Source organism: Saccopteryx leptura, chromosome 5, assembly GCF_036850995.1.
Source record: "Saccopteryx leptura isolate mSacLep1 chromosome 5, mSacLep1_pri_phased_curated, whole genome shotgun sequence".
In the NCBI taxonomy this organism is placed as follows: domain Eukaryota; kingdom Metazoa; phylum Chordata; class Mammalia; order Chiroptera; family Emballonuridae; genus Saccopteryx; species Saccopteryx leptura.
Genome location: NC_089507.1, coordinates 106,700,779 through 106,715,255, shown reverse-complemented (window position 1 = coordinate 106,715,255; position 14,477 = coordinate 106,700,779). Strand labels below are relative to the sequence as shown.

The 14,477-nt window shown below is 35.1% G+C and overlaps 1 protein-coding gene across 3 annotated transcripts in view; it reads left to right on the top strand.

Moving 5' to 3' along the window:
- Positions 1-14,477, top strand: part of TRDMT1 (tRNA aspartic acid methyltransferase 1) — a 58,004-nt gene that overhangs the window by 33,327 nt on the left and 10,200 nt on the right. For all 3 annotated transcript variants that reach the window (XR_010751593.1, XM_066385611.1, XM_066385610.1), the window contains 5 exons: positions 1,450-1,519; positions 2,505-2,588; positions 9,879-10,222; positions 12,817-12,874; positions 14,221-14,350. Coding sequence is in view for 2 of the 3 variants with exons in the window: in XM_066385611.1 (XP_066241708.1) it covers positions 1,450-1,519; positions 2,505-2,588; positions 9,879-10,222; positions 12,817-12,874; positions 14,221-14,350 (686 nt within the window). In the remaining variant the exon portion in view is untranslated. The remainder of the gene's footprint in view (positions 1-1,449; positions 1,520-2,504; positions 2,589-9,878; positions 10,223-12,816; positions 12,875-14,220; positions 14,351-14,477) is intronic.

Here is a 14,477-nt window from a genome sequence, read left to right as displayed (position 1 = left end):
CAAGGTTAAGTTCAACTGATTCTCTTCCACTCTGATGTTTGATTTTTCCAGAATGAGCACTCATTTTAATGAGAAGGGTATTTCTCAATTTTAGCTGCTTATTATATTGGTGTCTATTTCTTTAGAAGTAGAATTGTTTTTAGTAAGAATTGATCCTTCAGATCCATCCATGTTGTCACAAATGGCAGTATTTTATCTTTCCTTATGGCTGAGTAATGTCTATTGTATATATGTACCACAGCTTTATCCAATCATCTATTGAAGAATCTTGAGAATATCATGCTAAGCAAAATAAGTCAGACAGAAAAAGTTAAGAACCATATGATTTCACTCATGTAGGATAAAAAACTGAAAGCAATAAATAAACAAACAAAAACTCATAGGCACAAACAATAGTATGGTGGTTACCAGACAGAAAGGGGAATACGGGGAGGTAGTAAAGGTAAAGGTGGTCAAATATATGGTGATGGAAGGAGATTTGCCCTTGGGTGGTGGGCTCACAATGCAGTCTGTGGATCATGTATCATAGAAGTGTACACTTGAAGACTATATAATTTTATTAACCAATGTTGCTCCAATAAATTTTTTTTTTAATTTAGTGAGAGGAAGGGAGGCAGAGATAGACTCCCGCATACGCCCCTACCAGGATCCACCGGCAAACCCACTAGGGCATGATGGTCTTCTCCAGTGGGGCCCTTGCTCCTTTGCAGTTGGAGCCATTTTTTAGCGCCTGAGGCAGAGGCCATGGAGCCATCCTCAATGCCTGGGGCCAACTCACCCTAATGGAGCCTTGGTTTCAGGGTGGGAGGAAAAGAGAGAGAGAGAGAGAGAGAGAGAGAGATGCGAGAGGGGGAGGGGTGGAGTAGCAGATGGGGGGCCTCTCCTGTGTGCCCTGACTAAGAATTGAACCTGAAGACATCCACACCCCTGGGCTGATGCTCTACCACTGAGCCAACCGGCTAGAGCCTCCAATAAATTTCATTAAAAAATAAACGTTGGTCCTGTGGACAGGCATTTTCTGTCACACAGTTAGATGAAAGAAGTAAGTCCTGTGTCAGGGCACTTTCAGATGGTAGCCCCACTGGAGAGAAAGCATCCAAGCTTTTGATTTAGCTGCTGCCTCCACCAGTGTTCCCCCATCTGATTTGCTACAGATAGTTCCCATTCCCATAGCAAATTTATCATCAATCAATTAGCAATTCTCTTACCATTTTGGATAAATTATCTGATAGCTATATTTATTTATAATAGAAACTATCTCTGTCTTTTTTGGAAAAATGTAATTTCTTACATACTGGATTTAATAAAGACCTAGGATTACTCTCTTTCTCAGCAACTTGAGTGGAGATACAGTTTCACTTAAAATTAAGTTTTATATATAGTATTCTATATAAGAACCCCATTTCTAACTATAGGGTGAAAGCTTTTCTTTTCTTTATGTCTTTTCAGAGACCTGTTAATAAAAACAATAGAAAATTGCGGCTTTCAGTACCAAGAATTTCTATTATCACCAACCTCTGTAGGTACCACAGTTATAAACTCTTATATAAATTTTATCAAAGGGGCTTTAAATCAGTAAGAAGAATGGATCTATTTGGATAATGTTATAGGTAAATCTTAAAATTACTTCAGACATGGGTTTTAGTTTCTAAAGGACCTGGTACAGGCATATAGAGTCATTTATGCATATTTTATGAAAAAGTATATAACTTGAGGTTCATAGAGAATATATTTTTCTACACAGAAAAAAAGTGCATTTAAAAAATATGTGATATATGGTATTTTTAAACTAAGTGTGCTATAGTTCAGTAATGCTTAAAAATAATCCAAAATAGAAAACAAAATAAACATATGGTAATTTTCTGATTCCTTTTTTCTTGGAACATACCATTAAAATGCAAACATTAGCCTGACCTGTGTGGCGCAGTGGATAAAGCGTTGACCTGGAACACTGAGGTCGCTGGTTCAAAACCCTGGGCTTGCCGGGTCAAGGCACATATGATTTATCAGATTCATCCATATTTCTTTCAAAATAAAGGTACAAAACAGTAAAATGTTTAGGAATTTGTGCAAAGAAGTCTTCCACAACTCAGTAACAAAGTATTTTTTTTTTTAAGTGAGAGGAGGGGAAGTAGAGAGACAGACTCCCACATATGCCCTGACTGGGATCCACCCGGCAACCCCCACCTGAGGCCCACGCTCAAATCTACCAAGCTATCCTCAGCACCCAGGGCCAACACTTAAACCAGTCGAGCCATTGGCTGCAAGAGCGGAAGAGGAAAAGAAGGGGGAGAGGGAGGGAAAGAGAAACAGATGCTTGAATCTCATGTGCAGGCCCTGTCCGGGAATTGAACCTGGGACATCCGCATGGCAGGTGATACTCTATCCACTAAGCCAACTAGCCAGGACTGTAATAGACTTTTCTATGGCAGAGATGAAATGTTTACCTGTATGAGTTTCTTTACTAGGTGCTAACAGTTGATACAGATCTCTTTAATTTCTAGCTTGGCATTCCGAATTCAAGGCTACGGTATTTCCTTATTGCAAAGCTTCAGTCAGAGCCGTTATCTTTTCAAGCCCCTGGTCAGGTATTATTATTGTTATTATTATTATTATTTACCTATTATAGATATATTTCACTCTAATTTATTTCAAGAACTCCTTTGTGGAGGTTTCTGTGTATCTTACTGAGCCTGTAATATAAACCACACCCTAGGTCCATCCCTAGGCCATTTTCTCTCCTGATGCCTCTTTTATTGCTTTAAATAAAACAAAAACTTTTCTTTCATCATTTGAAAAAAATTGAGTACAAAGTTAAAAAAATTTCAATTAGTGGTGTTACCCTCCTTTCCACCCGATAATTTACCTTCTGACCATTGACTATTTTGCATTTATATTTCCCCCAACAAAATCCATTGACTATTTTTGATAAAATTCAATTATACTATTAAAAAATAGCTTAAGAGTATTTTAACCCATTGATTGCATTTTTGTTGAAGTCAATGCTACTTGATTAAAATGTAATAATGATGACTACAAGTAGAATAAAATGCTGAGTTCCTATAGATAGGATATCTAATTCTGCAAGCCGTGGTACATGCTTCTAGCAGCAATTGGTCTCAGGTGTTGGGAACATATGGCTCGCAAGCCAGATGTGGCTCTTTTGATAGCTGCATCTGGCTCGCAAACAAATCTTTAATAAGAAAATAATAACGTTAAAAATATAAAACGTTCTCATGTATTACAGTCCATTCATTTCCTACCGCTCATGTTCATGTTTGCGGGTAGCTGGAGCCAATCACAGCTGTCCTCCGGGACAACACCAAATTTTTTTTTTTTTAATAATTTTATTTTTTTAATGGGGTGACATCAATAAATCAGGATAAATATATTCAAAGATAACAAGTCCAGGTTATCTTGTCGTTCAATTATGTTGCATACCCACCACCCAAAGTCAGATTGTCCTCTGTCACCTTCTATCTTGTTTTCTTTGTGCCCCTGCCCACCCCCTTTCCCTCTCCCATCCCCCCCTCCCCCCCGTAACCACCAAACTCTTATCAATGTCTCTTAGTTTCACTTTTATGTCCCACCTACGTATGGAATAATGCAGTTCCTGTTTTTTTCTGATTTACTTATTTCGCTTCGTATCATGTTATCAAGATCCCACCATTTTGCTGTAAATGTTCCGATGTCATCATTTCTTATGGCTGAGTAGTATTCCATAGTGTATATGTGCCACATCTTCTTTATCCAGTCATCTATTGATGGGATTTTTGGTTGTTTCCATGTCCTGGCCACTGTGAACAATGCTGCAATAAACATGGGGCTGCATGTGTCTTTCCGTATCAATGTTTCTGAGTTTTTGGGATATATACCCAGTAGAGGGATTGCTGGGTCATAAGGTAGTTCTATTTTCAGTTTTTTGAGGAACCACCATACTTTCTTCCATAATGGTTGTACTACTTTACATTCCCACCAACAGTGTATGAGGGTTCCTTTTTCTCCACAGCCTCTCCAACATTTGCTATTACCTGTCTTGCTAATAATAGCTAATCGAACAGGTGTGAGGTGATATCTCATTGCCGTTTTGATTTGCATTTCTCTAATAGCTAAAGAAGATGAGCATCTTTTCATATATCTGTTGGCCATTTGTATTTCTTGCTGGGAGAAGTGTCTGTTCATATCCTCTTCCCATTTTTTTATTGGATTGTTTGTTTGTTTGTTGTTGAGTTTTATGAGTTCTTTGTATATTTTGGATATTAGGCCCTTATCTGAGCTGTTGTTTGAAAATATCATTTCCCATTTAGTTGGCTTTCTGTTTATTTTGTTATCAGTTTCTCTTGCTGAGCAAAAACTTCTTAGTCTGATGTAGTCCCATTCATTAATTTTTGCCTTCACTTCTCTTGCCTGTGGAGTCAAATTCATAAAATGCTCTTTAAAGCCCAGGTCCATGAGTTGAGTACCTATGTCTTCTTCTATGTACTTAATTGTTTCAGGTCTTAGGTTTAGATCTTTGATCCATTTTGAGTTCATTTTTGTACAGGGGGAAAGACTGTAGTCCAGTTTCATTTTTTTGCATGTGGCTTTCCAGTTTTCCCAGCACCATTTATTGAAGAGGCTTTCTTTTCTCCATTGTGTGTTGTTGGCACCTATATCAAAAATTATTTGACTATATATGTGTGGTTTTATTTCTGGACTTTCTATTCTGTTCCATTGGTCTGAGTGTCTATTTTTCTGCCAATACCATGCTGTTTTGATTGTCGTGGCCCTATAATATAGTTTGAAGTCAGGTATTGTAATGCCCCCAGCTTCATTCTTTTTCTTTAGGATTGCTATGGCTATTCGGGGTTTTTTATAGTTCCATATAAATCTGATGATTTTTTGCTCTATTTCTTTAAAAAACATCCTTGGAAGTTTGATGGGAATTGCATTAAATTTGTATATTACTTTGGGTAATATAGCCATCTTGATTTTATTTATTCTTCCTAGCCAAGAACAAGGTATATTCTTCCATCTCATTATATCTTTTTCGATTTCCCTTAACAATGGTTTATAGTTTTCATTATATAAGTCCTTTACATTCTTTGTTATGTTTATTCCTAAGTATTTTATTTTTTTTGTTGCAATCGTGAAGGGGATTATTCTTTTGAGTTCGTTCTCAATTGTTTCATTGTTGGCATATAGAAAGGCTATTGACTTCTGTATGTTAATTTTGTATCCTGCGACCTTACTGTATTGGCTTATTGTTTCTAGTAGTCTTTTTGTGGATTCTTTGGGGTTTTCGATGTATAGGATCATATCATCTGCAAAAAGTGATACCTTTACTTCTTCTTTTCCGATATGGATGCCTTTTATTTCTTTGTCTTGTCTGATTGCTCTGGCTAGAACCTCTAGTACCACATTAAATAAGAGTGGAGAGAGTGGACAACCCTGTCTTGTTCCTGATTTAAGGGGGAAAGCCTTCAGTTTAGTGCCATTAATATGATGTTAGCTGATGGTTTATCATATATGGCCTTTATCATGTTGAGATATTTTCCTTCTATACCCATTTTGTTGAGAGTCTTAAACATAAAATTGTGTTGTATTTTATCGAAAGCCTTTTCTGCATCTATTGATAAGATCATGTGGTTTTTGTTCTTTGTTTTGTTGATATGGTGTATTACGTTAACCGTTTTACGTATGTTGAACCATCCTTGAGATTCTGGGATGAATCCCACTTGATCATGATGTATTATTTTTTTAATATGTTGTTGTATTCGATTTGCTAGTATTTTGTTTAGTATTTTAGCATCTGTATTCATTAGAGATATTGGTCTGTAGTTTTCTTTTTTTGTGCCATCCTTGCCTGGTTTTGGTATGAGGGTTATGTTGGCCTCATAAAATGTGTTTGGAAGTATTGCTTCTTCTTCAATTTTTTGGAAGACTTTCAGTAGAATAGGAACCAAGTCTTCTTTGAATGTTTGATAAAATTCGCTGGTATAGCCGTCAGGGCCTGGACTTTTATTTTTGGGGAGGTTTTTAATGGTTTTTTCTATTTCTTCTCTACTGATAGGTCTGTTTAGGCTTTCTGCTTCTTCTTGACTCAGTCTAGGAAGGTTGTATTTTTCTAGGAATTTATCCATTTCTTCTAGGTTGTTGAATTTAGTGGCATAAAGTTTTTCATAGTATTCTACAATAATTCTTTGTATATCTACGTTGTCCATGGTGATTTCTCCTCTTTCATTTTGGATTTTGTTTATATGAGTTCTTTCTCTTTTTTCCTTGGTAAGTCTTGCCAAGGGTTTGTCAATTTTGTTGATCTTTTCAAAGAACCAGCTCCTTGTTCTATTAATTTTTTCTATAGTTTTTCTGTTCTCTATCATTTATTTCTGCTCTGATTTTTATTATCTCCTTTCTTCGGCTGGTTTTGGGTTGTCTTTGTTCTTCTTTTTCTAGTTCCTTAAGGTGGGAAGTTAAGTGGTTCACTTGGGCTCTCTCTTGTTTGTTCATATATGCCTGAAGTGATATGAACTTCCCTCTTATCACTGCTTTTGCTGCATCCCATAGATTCTGATATGTCGTATTGTCATTTTCATTAGTCTGTATATATCTTTTGATCTCTGCACTTATTTCTTCTTTGACCCATTCATTTTTTAAAAGTATGTTGTTTAGTTTCCACATTTTTGTGGGATTTTTTTCCTCTTTTTTGCAGTTGAATTCTAGTTTCAAGGCTTTATGATCAGAAAATATGCTTGGTACAACTTCAATTTTTCTGAATTTGCTGATGTTGTTTTTGTGGCCCAACATATGGTCAATTCTTGAGAATGATCCATGTACACTGGAGAAAAATGTATACTCAGTCACTTTGGGATGAAATGTCCTGTAGATGTCTATCATATCCAGGTGCTCTAGTGTTTTGTTTAAGGCCACTATGTCTTTGTTGATTCTCTGTTTGGATGACCGATCTAGAGCCGTCAGCGGTGTATTGAGGTCTCCAAGTATGATTGTATTTTTGTCAGTTTTTGTTTTAAGATCAATAAGTAGCTGTCTTATATATTTTGGTGCTCCTTGGTTTGGTGCATATATATTAAGAATTGTTATGTCTTCTTGATTCAGTGTCCCCTTAGCCATTATGAAATGGCCATTTTTGTCTCTGAGTACTTTTTCTGTCTTGTAGTCAGCATTATCCGATATGAGTATTGCTACACCTGCTTTTTTTTGGATGTTATTTGCTTGGAGTATTATTTTCCAGCCTTTCCCTTTGAATTTGTTTTTATCCTTGTTACTTAGATGAGTTTCCTGTAGGCAGCATACAGTTGGATTTTCTTTTTTAATCCATTCTGCTACTCTGTGCCTTTTTATTGGTGAGTTTAATCCGTTTACATTTAGTGTAATTATTGATACTTGTGAGTTCCCTATTGCCATTTTATATCTTGCTTTCTGTTAGTTTTTTGTCTTGTTTGATCCTTCTCTTTCGTTTTTCTATCTTTTCTTTTTATTTGGTTGTATTCCATACATCTTTCCTCTGTTGCTATCTTTTTTATCTCATGTGCTTCTGTGGTGGTTTTTTCAATGGTGGTTACCTTTGAGTAATGAAAAGGGTCCCTACCCTGTTCATTGTAGCGAACTATTTTGTGAGTACTTTTGCACTCCATCGTCCTTTGCTACTGTTAATCTCCATCTTCTCCCCCTCTTTCTTTTTGTTGTTGTCACAGTTTAAATTTGGTTTTATTGTGTTCTTCTTGGAGCTTTTACTTGTGGCTCTGTTTTTTTTTTTGTTCTTTGTATCTGATTGGAGAACCCCCTTTAGTAATTCCTGGTGTGGGGGTTTTCTGATGATAAATTCCCTCATCTTTTCTGTATCTGTGAATGTTTTTATTTCTCCTTCATATTTGAAGGATAGCTTTGATGGGTATAGTATTCGTGGCTGAAAGTTCCTCTCTTTCAGGACTTTAAATATTGGGGTCCACTCTCTTCTAGCTTGTAGAGTTTCTGCTGAGAAATCTGATGATAATCTAATGGGCCTTCCTTTATATGTTGTATTCTTCTTTTCCCTGGCTGCCTTGAGAATTTTTTCTTTGCTGTTGGTTTGTGTCAATTTCATTATGATATGCCTTGGAGTAGATTTGTTGGGGTTAAGAAAACTCAGAGTTCTGTTTGCTTCTTGAACTTGAGGCTTTAGTTCTTTCCACAGGCTTGGGAAGTTCTCATCTCTTATTTGTTTGAGTATGTTCTCCATTCCATTTTCTCTCTCTTCTCCCTCTGATATACCTATTATTCTTATGTTATTCTTTTTGATGGAGTCAGATAATTCTTGTAGGGCTATCTCATTTTTTTAAATTTTTGAGTCTCTTTCTTCTTCTCTCTGTTGTGCCTCAAGTGGCTTGTCTTCTATTTCATTAATCCTCTCTTCTATGTGACCTGTTCTATTAGCTAAGCTTGTTATTTAGTTTTTTAGCTGGTGAATTGAGTTTTTCATCTCTGTTTGATTTGTTTTTATAGTTTCAATTTCCTTGGACATATATTCTTTGTATTCATTGAGTTGTTTTCTGAGCTCCCTAAATTGTCTTTTTGTGTTTTCTTTTATATCTCGTAGAATTTTTAGGATTTCTATCTTGAATTCTCTGTCATTTAGCTCCAAGGTTTCCAATATATTAAATTTTTTCTCCATAGATTTTTCCTCATCTAGCTGTGTTACCTCTCTTTCTTTTGTATCCATGATATTCGATTTTCTCTTCCTTAATGGCATCTGAGGGTGGTTTTGTTGATAGTATTAATGAGATTTAATAAAGAATAAAAAGTTAAAAAAAATAATAAAAATAATAAAAAAAATAAAAAATCGAAAAGAGTTGTTTTTTTTAAAAAAAATTAATAATGAAATAAAGAAAAATAAAATAAAATAAAAATTTTAAAAAAAGGAAATTATTCCCCCCCTCCTTTTTTCCTCTCCTCTCCTCTCCCCTCTTTCTTGAGAAAATCTTGTGGACAACACCAAATTTTTACTGGATAATGCGTAACGTACACGGGTCATTGTGTGACTCTTACGGAATTGCATTTTATTCAATAAAATATGTGGTGTTTATGGCTCTCTCAGCCAAAAAGGTTCCCAAGCCCTGGTCTAAATAATAGAGTTTCTGTTATAGCTCTCTATAACCATCACAGGAAAGAATTTAAAAGTCATGTCCATTAGCAGGGTCAATAGTGTCATTTGAATCCCCTGTAATGTAAGATTGATACATCTCCATTTCTGTAGTGGGCAGTTCCAAAAAGAATGTATAAAGTACATTAACAAAGACTTCATCATTAAAGCTTTCTGGAACTTGTTTTCTTTCGTTTTACAAAATAAGACTTTATACAGTGTTTTTCAACCATCGGCTAAAAATATACATGGTTACATGTTTTGCAGGAATAAGTTTTTCCTATGGAACTCAGGAATACAAATAAATTTTAAGGGTGAAAAGTGTTTTTGTTTTTTAATTACTAGTTTTTCTTGAGATCATGGGTATGTACCAGTTTTTCTTCTTTGATAAAGAGGTAAAGGCAAACTTTGATTCAAGGCACATTTTCTAGAAATGTTAGTGTAGCTGTCTAAACTTTTTTTCACAGATACAATGCTCTGTTTATTTATCATACTCTGGTCACTTTGTTGAATGTGTTTATTAATAAATACAGAAAGCAATAACTCCATGAAATAAATCATCTGCAGCCTGATGACACTATGGCTGTATGAAGAATGACTTGTAATAACGTGAATGAATACAAGTAAACCACAGTTTTTATCTTTTTAATGACAAATTCATAAAGGTTAAAAGAGATTTTTTGCATATTGTTGACTGTATGTTATTAATTTTACTTTTAATAAAGCTTTGCACAATTTCTGTATTTTTGCTTAATGCCAGGTACTGATGGAATTTCCCCAAATTGAATTTGAACATTCTCAAAAACATGCAGTAGATGCAGAAAATAAAAGTGAAGGAAAGAAAATTGAACCAAATATTTGCTTTGATAGCAGCAGACAATGTTCTGGAAAAGAAGCCATTCTTTATAAGCTTGAAACTGCAGAAGAAATTGACCGGAAACATCAACAGGACAGTGATCTCTCTGTGCAAATGCTAAAAGATTTTCTTGAAGATGATATTGACATGAATCAGTACTTTTTACCACCAAAGTCATTGCTGCGATATGCTCTTTTGTTAGACATTGTTAAGCCCACTTGCAGAAGATCCATGTGTTTTACAAAAGGGTAGGTTTTAAAGAGACTCTATTCGTGGTATATCCAAATAACCAGGTTTTTATACTTAGTGTTTCTTTTAGTTTTCTCAAAACAAGGAGCATTTTATAAAATGTTTCTGCTAGAATGATTTTTTGGGGACCCTTAAGTCCTGGCTTGCATGTTCCAATAGAATGCATGAGTGAAAATTCCTTCTGGCGGAACACTATGCACAGCCCACGAAAGTGCTCATGAAAGATGGTGCCATTTGTTTGGTGACTGAAAGAGCTTAATTACCTGTGGTGGAAGCACGGTTTCTAGAGATGGTGAATTGCTAATTTTTTAGCACCTTTCTTTTTATGGCACATCAGACCTCAAAAATTTACGTTCACTCTCATAGATCAATATACAGTGTGTCCATAAGGTCATGGTGCACTTTCGACCAGTCACAGGAAAGCAACAAAAGATGATAGAAATGTGACCAAATAAAAGGAAAACCCTCCCAGTTTCTGTAGGATGATGTGGCAGCATGTGCGCATGCGCAGATGACGTAACACCGTGTATACAGCGGAGCAGCCCATGGCCATGCCAGTCGAGATATGGACGGTACAGAGGAAAGTTCAGTGTGTTCTGTGGCTCGCTAAATTTGAATCCGTGACCAAGGTGCAACGTGAATATCGGTGTGTTTATAACAAAGCGCCACCACATAGGAATAACAGTATTCAGTGGGATAAGCAGTTGAAGGAAACTGGCAGTTTGGTGGAGAAACCCCGTTCTGGTAGGCCATCAGTCAGTGACGGGTCTGTAGAGGCTATACGGGATAGCTACCTAAGGAGCCCTAAAAAATCTGTACATGAGCCCACATCGAACTGCACTGAATAGGTATGAAACTGGGAGAGTTTTCCTTTTATTTAGTGCAGATTTCACATTTCTATCGTCTTTTGTTGCTTTCCTGTGACTGGTCAAAAGTGCACCATGACTTTACAGACACACTGTATAAGAAGAAATTAAATTTCAGTACCAAAATATACAATTGAATCATCTGACACATGTTGGAGGACATTTTTAAGTTTTACCCAGTTGTTTAAATAAGTAATATATTTTATGGTTTAAAACGCAAATGGTCCTACGATTATAAGACTCCATCCACTCTGTCTCTTGACCATTCAGTTTCCCTCTGTACAGCCAGCCAGTGATTTCAGTGTACTGTCTGATCTTTACAGAGGTATTATGTGTGACAGTGTATTTGAATATACATGTATATTTTTACCCCTCCTTTAAGTGGTGATACATTATAGCCATTATTACGTATCTTTCTTATTTCACAATATAAATTAGGTATCATTGTATATAAGTACATAGAGAACTTTTCTATTCTTATGGTATGGGTATATTAGTTTCTTTTACCGGTTACCTTTGGGTTATTTCTTGAATGTTATTATATTTTTCATCAATTTTTTAAAACCTAGAAATAAGGGGGAAATTAGATCTTTCCAGAAAGTTTTGTAAAAGATTTTTGACTTTGCTTTGTTCATGCCATTTGATTTCATTTGATAAGTTGTTGTATGGTTTGCAACTTCAAGCCTTCTCTTTTTACCTACTAGCTAGCTGGCTGTCTTGTATAAGACCCGATGCTCCTGATGTAATCATACCAGATTTATTCTGATTTTATCAAGCTTTGCCCCTGTACTTCCAGGACAATGGATTTATTGCTTTTCATTACCTTAAATGACTTCACTCAGCTGTTGTCTATTTCCAAGTCCAATAGATTTGTTTGGATTTCAATAAAATAAGACATCAATTTTGTAATTAAAAAAAAGCCTTGAAATGTTTTTGTAATTATAAAGATGATATAAAAGAAGCCTTACTGTAAAAGTCTATTTTAGTGTAGATAATATATATATACATGTATAATGACATATGAGAAAACAATTTAAAAACAGTATTTCCCCAGTGTGACTTTCTTTCTTTAATTTATATTTTAAATTGATCTATTAAGAAAAATAATAATAATAATATGTTGAATAGCCAGCTTGGCAATGATCTAAAGGGAAGAAATATCATTAATACCTTGTAGTGGTCTCACTATTGTATGGAAAGAATAAAAATGTACTATGCTATAGTCACAGGCAAATGCACATTCAGTGGGCCCGTGTTTTTCATGGTACTGAAGAACAGGGTCTTGTGTTCATGAGAAGAAATAATGATTCTGGTGTTTTTAAAATAAGAGCAGCAATTTATATTCACCTACCTGGTTTAAAGTAGAAGGGATGCAAATATTGAATACTATTTGGGTATAAAGTTGTACCAAGTACATACTTACTAGTGATGAACTTTTAAAAAGTGACAATATAAAAAAATGACAATTGATAATACATAATTCAAAATGGTATCTAAACAACTCAAAAAACGACCCCAAGTTTAGTGTCTGAGAAGTTTAAATAAAATGATCTAATATTCGTCACCCAGTAATTTTTCAGTTACCAAGAATATTTATGTGATGCTATTCAGAAATTCAGAAGGATATAATTATGTAGATTGATTAATTTATTCAGGAACTACATGTATTTAAGACATTTTGCATTAGCAAATACCTCAGATGCTGTATGTTTGTGTTAATTTTTCAGCTATGGAAGGTACATCGAAGGGACAGGATCTGTTTTACAGACTGCAGAGGATGTGCAGGTATATGCATGCTTTACAACTAAATTACGTTTAATGCTTACAATTTGAGAATGTCAAAATGATTTTACCTGTTCCATTGGGAATGAATATAGGAATTCTTTACTATAGAAAATTTTTTTGTTGCATAAGTTTATGTACAAAGAATATTTTATGTTTTTATTTCTTTTAATTCTTTTGTATTTTTATTCCACAAATAGTAAATTGACATGCACTGTATAATTGTTAATTTCTCTAAAATTATGCACCAAATATCTTAATATTGGAGACTTCCTTTGGAGCACATGCTATAAAATTGATTTTTAGGGAAAGAAATCTATGTTTTAGCAACATTTTATTAATACTTCAATTATAAATTCTTTATGGTATCATAGTTGAATATAAGTTTGCTATATTGCAAGTTTTATAATTTGAATAAGTTTGAAATGAAGTCACATTATCTTCTTTTATACTGATTTTTTTTTTTTTTGAGAGGAAAAGAGACAGTGAGACAAACTCTCACATGTGCACCGACTGGGATCCACCCAGCAACTCTCATCTGAGGCTGATGATTGAGTCAACCGAGCTTTTTTTTTATCACCTGAGGGTGATGCCCTGGGACCAACCCAGCCATCCTCAGTGCCTGGGCTGCTGCCCGACAATTGAGCCACTGGTGCAGGAGGGGAAGAGGAAGAGAAGAGGGAGAGAACGGGAACAGGAAGGGAGAGAGAAGCAGATGGTCGCTTCTCCTGTGTGCTCTGACTGGGATTCAAACCCAGGACGTCATATGCTGGGCCGATGTTCTATCTATTGAGACATCTGGCCAGGGCCTTTTATACTGATTTGAATTCTTACTATTAATAAAATTTACCCATGGTAAAAATCCTATCAGAGGCAAATGAAGGTCTGTATTTGAGTAATCATATTTACTAAATATATTTTATCATTTTAAGAAAAACATTTGATAAAATTGATCATAAACAGTAAACATTTTAATGATATACTTGTTAAGTGTTGTAAAATTTACTGTATTGCTAGATCATTTCCCTTTTGTATCTTTCCTTGTACTCTTTTATGTTATATTGTCATTTATTGTTTATATTTTTATGATTTAATTTTTGAGGGATCAGAAAATGACAGATACACTGCAAGTATCCTGATCTATTGAATATTAAGCTTTTGTTCATTCTCAAACTACCTCTCCACCAATGAGACAAATATATCGTTTATTGAAGAGACATTTGCCCTGTGTGGCCGTGTGATACAGCAGACTGTGCATCGGTTTTGAACTGTCTCATAATAGATGATCTGATCTTAAATCTAATTACATTCTACTTGATCAGTTACCTTGGATTTTTTTTTTTTTACAGATTGAGGATATCTACAAATCCCTTACCAATTTGTCACAAGAAGAAAAGATAACAAAATTGTTAATGCTTAAACTTCGATATTTCACACCTAAAGAAATAGCAAATCTCCTCGGATTTCCCCCAGAGTTTGGTATGTGGGATAAACACAGACCTCAGCTTTCACTTAGAAGGTCCCAAAATCCATTAGGGATTCAAATGTGTATTTTATGAAGAAATCCTTGCTCAGACGGACGTAAGAAACCTTTTTTCTTTCCTAA